This window comes from Urocitellus parryii, chromosome 1, assembly GCF_045843805.1.
Source record: "Urocitellus parryii isolate mUroPar1 chromosome 1, mUroPar1.hap1, whole genome shotgun sequence".
Classification (NCBI taxonomy): domain Eukaryota; kingdom Metazoa; phylum Chordata; class Mammalia; order Rodentia; family Sciuridae; genus Urocitellus; species Urocitellus parryii.
Genome location: NC_135531.1, coordinates 277,938,348 through 277,950,513, shown reverse-complemented (window position 1 = coordinate 277,950,513; position 12,166 = coordinate 277,938,348). Strand labels below are relative to the sequence as shown.

The following is a 12,166-nucleotide window of genomic DNA, read 5'->3' as shown; positions in this document are numbered from 1 at the left end:
CTTGCGGATGGTTCCTGCAGCACTTTTTGCAAACAAAAGTTTGTGTAGCTGTCACCAAGAGTCTAACCTGCTGAGCCTAACCTGTCCTAGTCACATGGTATCAGAACAGTTGTGTCCTCAGAGCCACCACTCATGCCTTCCTCCATCCCAGCATTGTTGGGTATGTGGTGACCACGCTGATTATTATTTTCATTTTATTTTTCGGAGAGTTAATAGTCACATGCTGCCAAATGCAAACACAATGAAGTGCCTGCACCTGTTTCCCCAGACAGTCCCCCCCCCAGGGACCAGCATGACAGTCACATGCACAGCCTTTGAGCACATGCTCTTCCTTCTTCCTTGACATGGGAATTTCCTGGTGCACTTGCTGCCCCTGGCACACGCTGGGAGTGTGGCACGTTGCTGCAGTGTGCGAGTGGACCCTCATTTAGGAAATGACACCCATCTCACAGACTGCAGATGTGGACCCATCTGGGGCTCGTTCTGTGAGTAGAGGGACTGGGTCAAAGGGTAAGGCTGTTGACAATCTTGGAAACATACTTGCAAATACATGAAGAGCTGACAGGCCAACCCCCGGGAGGTCTGAGCAGACAGTTCGCAGAAAGGAAGCGCAGCCGCCTGCCAGCGCGGACCGCTCACTCACTGATAAGAGACCACTCAGGTTGCCACACGCCCCAGCACTGCTGCAGAGGGAAGCACAAGGCTGGTGGCCTAGCAGGCACACAGTGCCTGGGACAGTGTCCCCTGCTTGCAGGTGTGGGCTCAGAAGGACCCTGGGAAACAAGGCAGCTCCTACACTGTTGAAGCACAGGCCCACCAGACATGGACCCAGGATACACGGCAGCTTGATTCACTATGGCCAGGTCCCAGGCATGGTCCAGATGCACAGCAGGGGACAGATCTGAGTCATGAGTGTCCACAAACACATGCGCGCGCACACAAACCACACAGACATCAGATTGAGCAAAAGAAGCCAGACAGAGCACCCAGGTTACTCCTGGGGGTGGGAGGTCACAGCAAGAACTAATCTGCTGGGAGTCAGAGTGGCAGCACTCTCAGGGCTGGCAGAAGCTGCCTCATGTCCCACAGGTGTGAGCGTTTGTGAGGACAGGTGGGGCTGTGTGTGAAGTGTGTGCACCATGCATGTTAGAGTTGAGTTTAATGTGAAAAAAAAGTAGGTGCTACTAGTAGGCGGGAAGAGACCCAGAGTCTGGCAGTCTGGGTGGCCAGGGTACAGCAACCACTGTCCCCTTCATGGGGTTGGCGGGAAGGTAAACTGGAGTCCTCTGGGGGGCAATCTGGAAATACCAGTCCATGCTGCAGACATGTCCATGTCGGCCTGATCTAACCTGACCCTTGATATTGGGATGTATGTTGGCGTCACCCTAGACCCTTCAGCACGAGGACCACAACCGAGTCATGATGGCTTCTGTCTCCCACAGCCAAGAAGTCCTTTGTGCACAGAGCAGTGATGTCTCCAGTGCAGGGACACCTGCCCGGCCCCGAGGACCAGAAGCTTCTCTGTCTATTCACGTTGGGAGCTTCAGATAGCGCTTGCAACAGGATGTGTCCCAGCACAATGCCCAGGCTCTGCACAAAGCCAGCTAACCATCAATGCCTTAGAAGCAGGAGAGTGGTTTGTGGGTGACAAGTTGGCTGCATCCTCGGATCTCAGATCCTCGTCTTCACCTGCCAACACAGGGACAGCTTTTCTCAGGCTGGGCAAACGTACTCCATAGCTCAGCTCCACAACATACCTTGGCCCATGGGAGTCAGCACAGACCCAGGTACTGTGCAGGAGCCATGCAAGTGTTGACCTCACGCCACACCTGACCCCAGTGGCCTTTTTTCCAGGAAGCTTACCACTTGTGCATTAACCACAGGTATGGACAGGTGGCTTATTGCTAACTCAAGATAAACTTGTGTAAGATCCACATGTGTATAGTTGCTTCCACTTTAACCTGCATTGAAGTGGGTTCTGATGGCCTGTCCCATGCTGCAGAGGGCGCTGTGCTTATTTATATCAGAAGGAAAGGGTAACCTGTGCCTCCCAGTCTCCGTCCCCCACACGGTTCTCTTAGGTGACACCTTTCTTGTTTGAGCTGTGGCTCTGACACACAAAGCACACCGCCACAGAGAAGGAAGCCTCAGGTGAGGCCCACCTCGGGGTCTGAGGTCAGAATACTCTGCTGCCCACAGTTCCTTGGCCTCTCCCGCTGGAAGGCTGGTAGGAGGCAGGACCAGGGGACAAGGCCTCACAGTTGTGGGTTCCCAGATGTCTTAGGCAGGCTCAGTTGACATTGAGTAGCCTCAGTTGATTAAAACAGATGGGGAAAAAATGTATAAAGTAAAATTTTTCCCCTTAATTCAACACAGGTAACTATTCAATTTAAATTAAATTTAAGGGATTTAAATAGCATTTGAGAGCTAGCACTGCATTAGAGTTGACCAATCTAGGGTGCTGGACTGGCAACATCTCCAGCACAATCCTGAGTTGTCATGTACATGCTCCCCCTGGTGGTCACCTGTATTTCAGTTCCCCATCAGCCCTCACTGCCTAACACTAACACAGCTGAGGGCCGAGATGGGGAGGCACTGACAATGCAGCTTAGCACTTCGGCTGCAGCCCTGGCTGAAGGCTGTCCTGCTGTGGCTGCTACCTTCTCAGCCCTGGATACTCAGCAGGTAGCCCTGCTTCCCCCTTCCCAATCCCCCCAACACCAGGTGTCTTCAGTCTTTGTAGAAGCACTTGGGTTCAGACCTACAAGCCAGGGGGTTGTGCAACATGGAAGTCAAGGCCCAGTCCTCTAGACACGCCCCGAGGGGTGCGATGATGTGTGAACTAGGCCTCAGTCCTGTGGCTCCTGCCCAGGCCTGCTGTCAGCTGCTGTGTTGGTTACTGAGGCTATTTTCCCAGCGTGCCTTCATCCCATCTTAATATTAATGTAATAGCTGAAACATTCTGCTTTGAGGAGCCAGAGGCCTTCCCAAACCTCTGAAATATTCTCAGTGCTGGCCAGCAGGGGGCGCCCACCTGGGTGCTTGCTGGGTTTTTTGTTTTTGTTTTCCAACTGGGCATGGGGAGAAAGCTATTTTAAGGAAAAAAATAATAAACCATTTTTAAAGTTGTAGTCTTCCATTTCCTTTATACGCATCTGCTTCGTGTTCTACTTGCTTGAGATACGCTGTAGAGGCCTTCTTTCCCAGGCCCACGTCAAATGCTAAATAAACATGGCTTGCATTTAGAAGTAGCGTGCCAGTGCGGCTTTGGAAATCGAACAAGTATGTTGGGGTTTTAAATGAATCCAGATTCATGGGAAAACTGTAGTGGAAGAAACTGGATGTCTTCTGGTCCTCCTCCTTGTCAGGGTAGGGCTGGCGGAGGAGTGGAGCCGCAGGAAACGTGTTTCTTCAACTGCGACTGTTCTTCTGGCAACAGGAATGGGCAGGGCAGGGGCAAAAGTTACTAATAATCCAAAACTGTGGCTTCACTGACACTGGTTTCCCTTGGGAACAGACTCGACAGCAAGGGACCCGTGATGGCAGCACCTTCACCTATCAGGACAGGGCACTAGCAGCCCCTCATCTAGCTCCGCCCACATCTGAAGCCTGGCCCTGATGGAGTTTAAAACAGCATGTGGCACTGCCCCTGTCCTCTTCAGGGAGGCACCGCAGGGCTGAGCGCCTTGGCCCAACTCAACTTCCCACCCCCCAGGCTCAGTTTTTTAACCAGGAGACCAGACCCCACGGTGACTTTCTGTTTTGCTTTTCAGCACCCAAAATTCAGCCCATATTTAGAGCAGCTGAAAAAAAATCTGAATTCAGTTTGGCAACCAGTATTTTAGTCAATGCGCCGGAAAGTTGATAAGGACTCAGGGCATGACGATCAAAACAGGCTGGTTTATTTATACACAGAACAAGGTATTTACAGCTCTGCTGGGCTATGTACATAACAATACAAGAGGCGGCTGCTTTCTGGTGGCCACTATATAAATTAAGATTATAAATAGAGGGGTGAGCCCCAACCCGGGCACAAGGCCTCTTCCCCAAGACCTAAGCGGCCCCTCCCTTCCCTTCCCTACACTCTGAGCAGCTGACCCAAGAAAGGCAGAACAGGAGGACCATGGCCTCGGCCCCAGGCGTGTGGCACAGGCCATCAGTGCTCCTCCTAGGCCCTTCGCTTCCGACTCTGAGAACTGTGGTGCATTTCTGTGTGACCAGTGTTGGAGTCACTGACAACACCAACTGTAACACCCCCAGCCCAAACCCAGTGCTTCCCCCAGAGGAAGACTGAGGACTTGAGGTGGCCCCAGTGCAACTGTCGGCTGCTTCTTGTGTCCCCTTCTAGCCTAAGGTCCAGTCTGACCCAGGGCTTGTAGTACCACAGGCACAGGATTGTCACCTCCACGGTTATCCTTTCCCACTTGGAAATCAAATGTCTCCCAGGGCTGGATGACTACTGTCTCCACCAACACTACCTCAGGGAGGCGGCAAAGTCCATGCTTGGTCTCCACCCAGGCACCCGCACCACTGGAATTGGGCCTGTGGTAGACACGCTGACTCCACACTCGACTGGAGCCCGGCCCCCAGCAGGACCACTGTGGGGAGTGTTCGCAAGGCAGAGCACACAAGACCCTGCAGACCCTGGACAGTCCACACACCGCTCAGCAGGTACCTCTGGAGTGCCCCGAGCAGCTCCCCACCCAGCCTCCCCACATTAGATGGGGTCACCCCACTAAAGGGCTGGGCGGTGCATGGAGACACTCACACTGCCTTCTCTCGGGTGTACAGCTGCAGCCTGGCACCTTCCTCAGGAGGGGGCTGTTACAATGTTACAAGACCTTTCCAGTCCCTAGGGCAGCTTCCTAACAACCAACTTCAAAAAGAGAGGGCTGAGTCAGTGGCAGTGAGGACCAAGGGCGAAGGACTCGGCCCTGCCCTGGCGCTGGAGCTAGATCCCCGAACAGAGGCAGGGCAGGAGTCGTGGGCCAGAGTCATCCAGCCCAGGGAACCACTTGATTTGGCCCAGAGTCTGCAGACAACCTTCAGGGACACCAGGCCTGGCAGCAGGAGACTAGATGCTAGCCCATGGCCTGAGAATCTGGGCCTCCTGATAGGAAGAAGGACCCAGCCCACCCAGGGACGTGCTCCTGGAAGCCCATACACTCTCCCACAGAGAGACAGCTTCCTCAGACCCGGGAAGCTTCTCCTCCCCAGAAGTACTGAGCTAACCCCAACCCACACACCCTTGTCGCTCCAAGCGGGACTCCTGAGGTCCATGGTATCCTGTAGACAGGAGGGATGTCCATGCCCACAGCCCAAGAGAGGATGCAGAGGAGGACTGCAGGCCTGCAGCGAATGAGGAAGGCCTGAGAGCTGAGGAACAGAACCACGTGCTGCCTTGGCTGGACGAGAACGTTGCTCTCCTCCTCTTTAGAGCAGGTTAAAGCAAACAGAACTCAAAACAAGTCCGTTCACTTTCAAGACCAGCAGAGTGCACAGCCTTTGTTAGAAACAAAAACCTTCTGAATGAACAGGGCAGTAGCAGTGGGCTGCCTCGCGGGGCTGCTGGGAAGAGCCACAGGGTGGCTGTCAGGCACAGAGAATGTTCTGGCAGGGGCCCACCACGCACTGAGCCCAAACCATGCTTCTGAGAGCCAGCAGGGGCAGAGACGGTGCCACCAATGTGGCCAACAAAGCACACGCAGAGGGGCCCACAGGGTAACCCAGGCTCAGGGCCTAGGCAAGTTTCTGCAGAAGCATCTGGTACCCAGAGTCCCTGTGGCCCACGACAGGTCAGTGAGAACAGGACTCTGAGCTGGGAAAGGTGGTGTTTCAAAGGTAGCTGTGTTGGTATGTTCAGGACTCCTGGAGCTGTTATGGACGGGAGTCGAGAGCGGCTTCCTGTCACTAACAAAGGGAGTAGCACCATGAGAGGCCAGGGGCAGTCCTCCCTGGGCCTCAGTCGCGGGAGGAGCGGAGGATGCAGGCCGAGAAGGCAGAGGCTAGGCCTCGGTGGCAGGGGAGCCCCGGCTCAGTTCCTTGATTCCACACAGGATCCTCTTCATGTGTCCCACTTTGGTTACGCCAAGGTCCTGCAACAGAGAGGACAGCCACCATGGATGCCAGGAAGGGGGCCCAGACCAAAGGGCTCTACAGATGGGTCTGTACAGCGGACCCTTCCCACTCTGCTTCCTGAGCACAGATGAGGGTGAGAGAGACGACGACAGTGGAACAGACAGAAATGGCACAAATCACGATCGCATGGACACCTAGCACACCGTTCCTGTGTCCTCCAAGTCACTGACGCCGCCGTCAAGAAAGATCCAACAAGATAAAAATCAAAACACAGGCCTAGGAGCAAGTGGATGGCAGGTGGCCTCAGGAGAGGCACTGCTAAGAGGGGCGGTGGCCTTTTGCCTTCTCAGGACTTGGCCAGTAACAATGCCCAGAAGACAGGCTCCACAGGCTGACTCTACAAGTCAAGGGCAGTGGGTGCAGACCCAGGGGCACATGCACGAGGCGAGCTACCTCAGCACCTGCCCAGGAGCAGCACAGAGAAGTCGCATTATGTGACAGGGCTCCAGAAATCCTTCCCACTCACAACTTAACCACAGAGGACCCCACACACCACTAGGCACTGGAGCTCTTCTGCTAAGTGTGGGAGCCTGGGGCTGGACCCCCTGGGGCTTCTGAGGTCACACAGCCCCTTGTCGATATGGCCAAGCAAATCAAGACTACCCCAGTGTCTGCTCCTAGCTTCTCCTGGCTGTGGCAGGTGCAGCCATCACTGCCAAGAACCGTGCAAAACTTCAGGATGCTGGGACCTGGCCAGGAGCGGGTAGAAGACGGAGCTGAGAGGGGCTACCAGGAAGCCCCATGCAGGTTCCAAGAAGAAGCCTGTGAAAGTACCTTGAGGTCCCTCCGCTCCAGGTGCAGGAGCTCAGAGCCCCGGATGTCGTGCCGCGTGAAGATGTCCTTATACTCACAGAGACTGAGGTGCTCCAGCCAGGCAGCCACCTCCTCTGTCCCCCAGAGGTGAACTGTCGAGACGGAAAAGCACGAGTGCAGTGAGTGCCCAGAGCCCAGCGCAAGGACAGCCAGCGCCCGAGATGCCCCGGCAGTGGCGCCCACCACCCAGCCACAGGCAAGCACCCTCCCGTAGTGCAGTGCAGGGCAGAAGAGACAGGAGCCACCCGCTCGGGTGTGAGCGGCAGGAGTGCTGGTGTCTGTTCCTGCCAGGTGGCCACTCCCATGTCCCAGGAGAGATCAGACACCACCCAGTACTGGGGGCAACACCTTTGTGTGGCCAAAAGCCAGTGTTGGCTCTCACGGCTGGACCATAGCAGGAAGGGAGAGAGGCAGTTAGACTTTCCAGGCTCAGCCACCATCATGAACAGAAACCCAATTTCTGGTCAAACATGCAAAGAACAACAATCAAAAGAGCTGCCCTGAACGGTGGCAAACGCACCCAACAGAGTCCAGGTCGGGGCCTGCACAGCACCCAGAGGGCTACACACAGCTCGGTGCTCAGCCAGCTCTTTGGACAGAGATTGTAAACCCCAATTTACTGACCCTGAGGAAAAATGTCCTTTTGGATTGTTTTCTATTGATTTCATCACCCACAATCACTGGTGGCCTGGGGTTCCTGGCTTAAAGACCTTGATCAACGAATCAATCAAACAGGAATCAGCAGCCTTTCACAAGGAGCAGGCAGAGAACCCCAGCACAGTCTGAGTCCAGAGTTTTATGTCTCCAAGTCTGTCTTGTCACCTCTGCTGTCCTCCCTACCTCAAAGCCCCAACTCAAGGCAGACAGGTCAGTGTCCCATCACCCTGGGTCTCCATGGGGGAACAGGGCATGACAAAAGTACCCAGCCTAGACAGGGAAAGCAAGCAGGGGGAGGTGCTGTAGCTGCAGACAGACCTGTGCAGCCACGTGACTGGAAGTCACAGCAAAGGGACCACAGGGAACGGCCTCGCAGCCGGGGGAGAAAGCAGAGGCCAGGACTGCTGGCATGGACAGACAGAAACACGCAGGAGAAGGGCAGGTACCCGGGGCTCCCAGGCTACTGTAAGCTTCTTTGTTCTTGTTGTTTTTCTCCTTTTTAAATTTGGTCACCAGGCGGAATTTACCACTGCGGCTGCGTTTGGAAAGATCCAACATCACATTCTGTTGGGGAGAAGGAGAAACACTGGGCGTCAGACCCTACCTTATCAAGGCCTCGGTCATGCCCTACAGAGGTGGGGTGGAGGGAGGGAGGGGTAGGAAGAGACACCTCCTCTTTTCTTTTGGTTTTATTCCCTAACTTGTCCTTGTATGTACTACTGATCGTCGTGTCTTTTAAACGTTTTAAGTGGTCATTGTCATATCATCTATTTTTACATTCTACTTTTTTAACTTTTATAACATTGGCATTCTTCTCGTGACTGAAAGCATTTTTGTAAATATTAACTACCCCTACATGCCACTATATGAAGATGATTAAAACAGACCGCTCAGCCAGCCTTCTCGTGTTGGATCACGAGGTTTGATGACCAGTGTTGTATGCTGCCTTTCTAGATGAGGCTTTTCCTGCGTCCTGCCTCCTTTCCTGGGGATGCACTACCTATGCTGGAACAGTTGGGGACGGGGGGCAGAGCCACAGAGAAATGGGGCCCTTGTCTTGCAGCCAGCAACAGCCACTCCTCCACAAGATGTCCCCAGGGACACAAGGAGGCAAAGGTACTCATTCTGTGGCATGCTGTTTATAAGAGAGACGCCATAAATAAAGCCTGAAAGTACTAAGCATGGGAGAGAATATACCAAGCAAGTAGACTTGAAGATTAAAAGGGTCCTTACATAATGACAAAACCTATGTGTACCTAATACCATAGGCTCAAAATATATACTGTAAACATGTACAGAATCAGAAAATATGACAGACATCTGTAATTCTGGTAACAGTTATATAGTAATTGATAAATCAAGAAAAAAATTACAGCCAGGCGCAGTGGCACACAACTGTAATCCCAGTAACTCAGGAGACCAAGGCAAGAGGATCGCATATTCAAGGCTAGCCTCAGCAACTTAGCAAGACCTTGTCTCAAAAATTAAATATAAAAAGGGCTGGGATGTAAGCTCAAAGTAGAGCACCCCTGGGTTCAACCTCCAGTACCAAAATGTGTGTGTGTGTGTGTGTGTGTGTGTGTAGAAAAACTGTCAGAAGGGACTTGACAATGTAAACAACACAACGGCACACAAGGCTCATTTACAAAACCAACCACCTTCTGGACCACTGAGCAAGTCACAGTAAATTTCAACAGAATATGTCTCCAAGCACAGTGAAATTACACTAGGAATTGACAAAGAAAACACAATTAGAAAAATCCCATACACTGGAAAATAGAAAACATACTTCTAAAGAACTCATTTAGATGCTTATTTAGCACATTTTATGACTACTATAATCGTAAGAAGCATTAAGTCCATAACTACATAGTAATTTTCCAGTATAAAGTGGCCGTCGTCTGTTGTCTTAGATACATAATTCTATTTTAGCATTAATACACACAGTCCCCAACTTAAAATCATGAGACTTACAATGGTGCACAGAGGTACCCCACCACCATTCCATTCTCACATTCGGGAATGATTTCATGGGATAGCATACTGAACCATAAAACAGACTTCATGGGAAGCAATTTCACCAACTGCAATTTTCTGAGCACATTTAAGGCAGGTGAAGCTGAGCTCCAATGTTTGACAGGGCAGGTGTATCCAATGCATTTTCAACCTACCATCTTTTCAACGATGAGTTTATTGAGAACATAACCCCCTGTAGATCAGGAAAATGTGTACTGTTATTCTGGATGTTTTTACTGTGCCTTCTTGAAATTGTTTCATTTTCATCTGTCATAAGTTGTTTGTTTTTTGTTTTTTTAGATTGGGGGTACAGGAAAGAAAACAGGGCCATGAACAACAATATATGGCCAGGTTTCTTTTGAACACAATCTGAGGATAATCTGCTTTGAGGAGAAAGACCTATCATTTTTCTCTTCTTATTTCTGTGCTATTAGCTACATCCTTGCTAGTCCCTTATTTTCTTGTACAACTTAAGAGTGTATTTTATTTCTGTCTTGTGTTTTGTTGGAACCAGGGATTGAACCCAGGGGTGCTTAACCACTAAGCCACATCCTCAGCCCTTCTTATACTTTATTTTGAGACAGGGCCTTGCTAAATTGTTCAGAACCTCACTTAGTTGCTGAGACTGGCTTTGAACTTATGATCCTCCTGCCTCAGCCTCCTGAGCCACTGGGATTACAGGCATACACCACTGTGCCTTGTGTTTATCTGATAAGACATAAATCTATTAATTTAATCTATTATTGTTCTATTAAAACTACCTTTAAGTTTTTTAAAACATGACTGACTACATTTCTCTATTACCAAAGGCATGAATATTGTTTTTGACTTTTTTCCACCTTAAGAAGAGGAATTTAATGTGCTTCCAGACCCTATCCATATCCTTTCCCGGCCCCTCCTCGCCATCCACTTTGTTGGCTTTGATCATTTATAGGACCATTGTTGAATATTCTACATAATCATCTTAGTAATTTTAAGTGAAAATCTGTGTCACATTTACAATGAACTATTTAATCAATTTTGATGAGCTTGTTTTTTTCCTTTTATACCAAAATATCTCCAGTCTTAAGTTGCTGGGTTTTGCAAACTGCCTAGACTGCCTCCGTGTCTCACAAAAGGTCTGTACGTGCTGACCAACGCCTGAGGGTCTGAGAGGAGTGCTGACCGCTGCTGCCCGACCCTGCCACTGCTGCCAACAGGCCCCAACAGAAGCATCTGGCACAGGGTCTGAGTGTGAGCCTACTAGTTAGGTACATCCTGAGGGCCTTTCCTCTGCCCCTCTAGTCTGTCTCTGAGGGCTCTCCCTGCTAGACAAGGTGACTGCATTCCAGGCACTGTGCGCCCTGGGGTCCCATCTACCCCAGCTATGAAACCTGCAGCCAGCTGGGGTCGCTGAGTGCGCACAGAAGAAAAGTGTGAGTGGGGAGTGAAAATATCAACGTGTCCCTATCAACAATGAAATTCTGTGAAGCTGCCATAGTTTTTCTTTCTTCCTCCCCACCCCCCACCCCCCACCCCCAGTGCTGGGGATAGAACCCAGGACCTTGCACATGCCAGACAAGTGCTCAACACTGGGCCACATCACCAGCAAAGCTGCCATTTATCCAATGGATGTGTCTCCACACGAGCAAACTGGGGCTGGGCTCTGCCTTCCTCCTATTTACCGCCCAACCAGACCTGCAGCTCTTTTAGAGAACAGTGTGTGCCCAGTGGTCAAGGGGTCTCTCAACCCCAGCCCCAGCCCATTCCTAAGCACACAATCTCTCCCTGCCAGGAAAGACATTTTAAAAAGAAGTCTCAAGGATGCTACCAGTGGCTGGAGACCCAGGCAATCCCAATCCCAAAGCTGAAGGGGCCATTGAATGCAGGCAAGTGCTACGTGTCCAAGGGGCACCACACCGAAGCCTCAGACCACATACCTCGTCATCACCAGGCTCTGTGGGCTGGCAGAGCCAGGGCGTATCTGCCAGCTTCCTGAGCTGCCGGTCCATCTCGGCGAGAGCAGCACCCAGCCGCTCCTTCTGAGGAGGGTCCAATTGCTGCTCCAGTAGGAGAAAGAGAAACACAGCTGCTGGCCACAGCGAGACACCAGGGCCAGCAAAGCCCAGGCAGCGAGGCCCTCAGAGTGCTTACGGTTTCCAGAAATGAAGCGCCTGGGACAACCCCAGGACCCCCTTCCTAAGCAGTGTCTGTGGAGATGAGAGGCGGACTCTGCTCTGGTGATAGGAAGCCACATGCCCTACGTGGGCTGGCAACTGACCACAGGGCTCCTGTTCAGGCTCCCTCTCTCATAAAGGAGACAGGACTACACATCTATGCCAACTGCAGAAATGCTGGGAGCAACTAGACAGCAGCATGACACACAGGGGCAGCACAAGGTCCAGGTGCAGAGTGGACTGTGACACTAGCCTGGGAGCCCCAGCAAGTCCTTCCCACATCCTCCTTTTACTCCAAGGAGGCTGGCCAGCCCCCATTCTAGCTTCTGCATGGGGCTCCCCGGGGGCTGGTTGGGGCAGATCTGCTCCATGAGAAGGGAGGGTTC

General features: G+C 51.9%; 2 protein-coding genes across 3 annotated transcripts in view; one reads left to right on the top strand and one right to left on the bottom strand.

Annotated features, from left to right (window-relative positions):
* Usp40 (ubiquitin specific peptidase 40) overlaps positions 1–1,638 on the top strand; it is a 63,391-nt gene extending 61,753 nt beyond the window's left edge. Inside the window, exon 32 of the mRNA XM_077791153.1 lies at positions 1,443–1,638. Coding sequence (XP_077647279.1) covers positions 1,443–1,551 — 109 coding nt within the window. The 3' untranslated portion in view covers positions 1,552–1,638. The remainder of the gene's footprint in view (positions 1–1,442) is intronic.
* Positions 1,639–3,886: 2,248 nt separating this feature from the next.
* Positions 3,887–12,166, bottom strand: part of Dgkd (diacylglycerol kinase delta) — a 99,940-nt gene continuing 91,660 nt past the window's right edge. For both annotated transcript variants that reach the window (XM_026412754.2, XM_026412755.2), the window contains 4 exons: positions 11,544–11,663; positions 8,055–8,172; positions 6,913–7,043; positions 3,887–6,095 (listed from right to left, as the gene is read on the bottom strand). In XM_026412754.2, the coding sequence (XP_026268539.1) occupies positions 6,006–6,095; positions 6,913–7,043; positions 8,055–8,172; positions 11,544–11,663 (459 nt within the window). In that variant the 3' untranslated portion in view covers positions 3,887–6,005. The remainder of the gene's footprint in view (positions 6,096–6,912; positions 7,044–8,054; positions 8,173–11,543; positions 11,664–12,166) is intronic.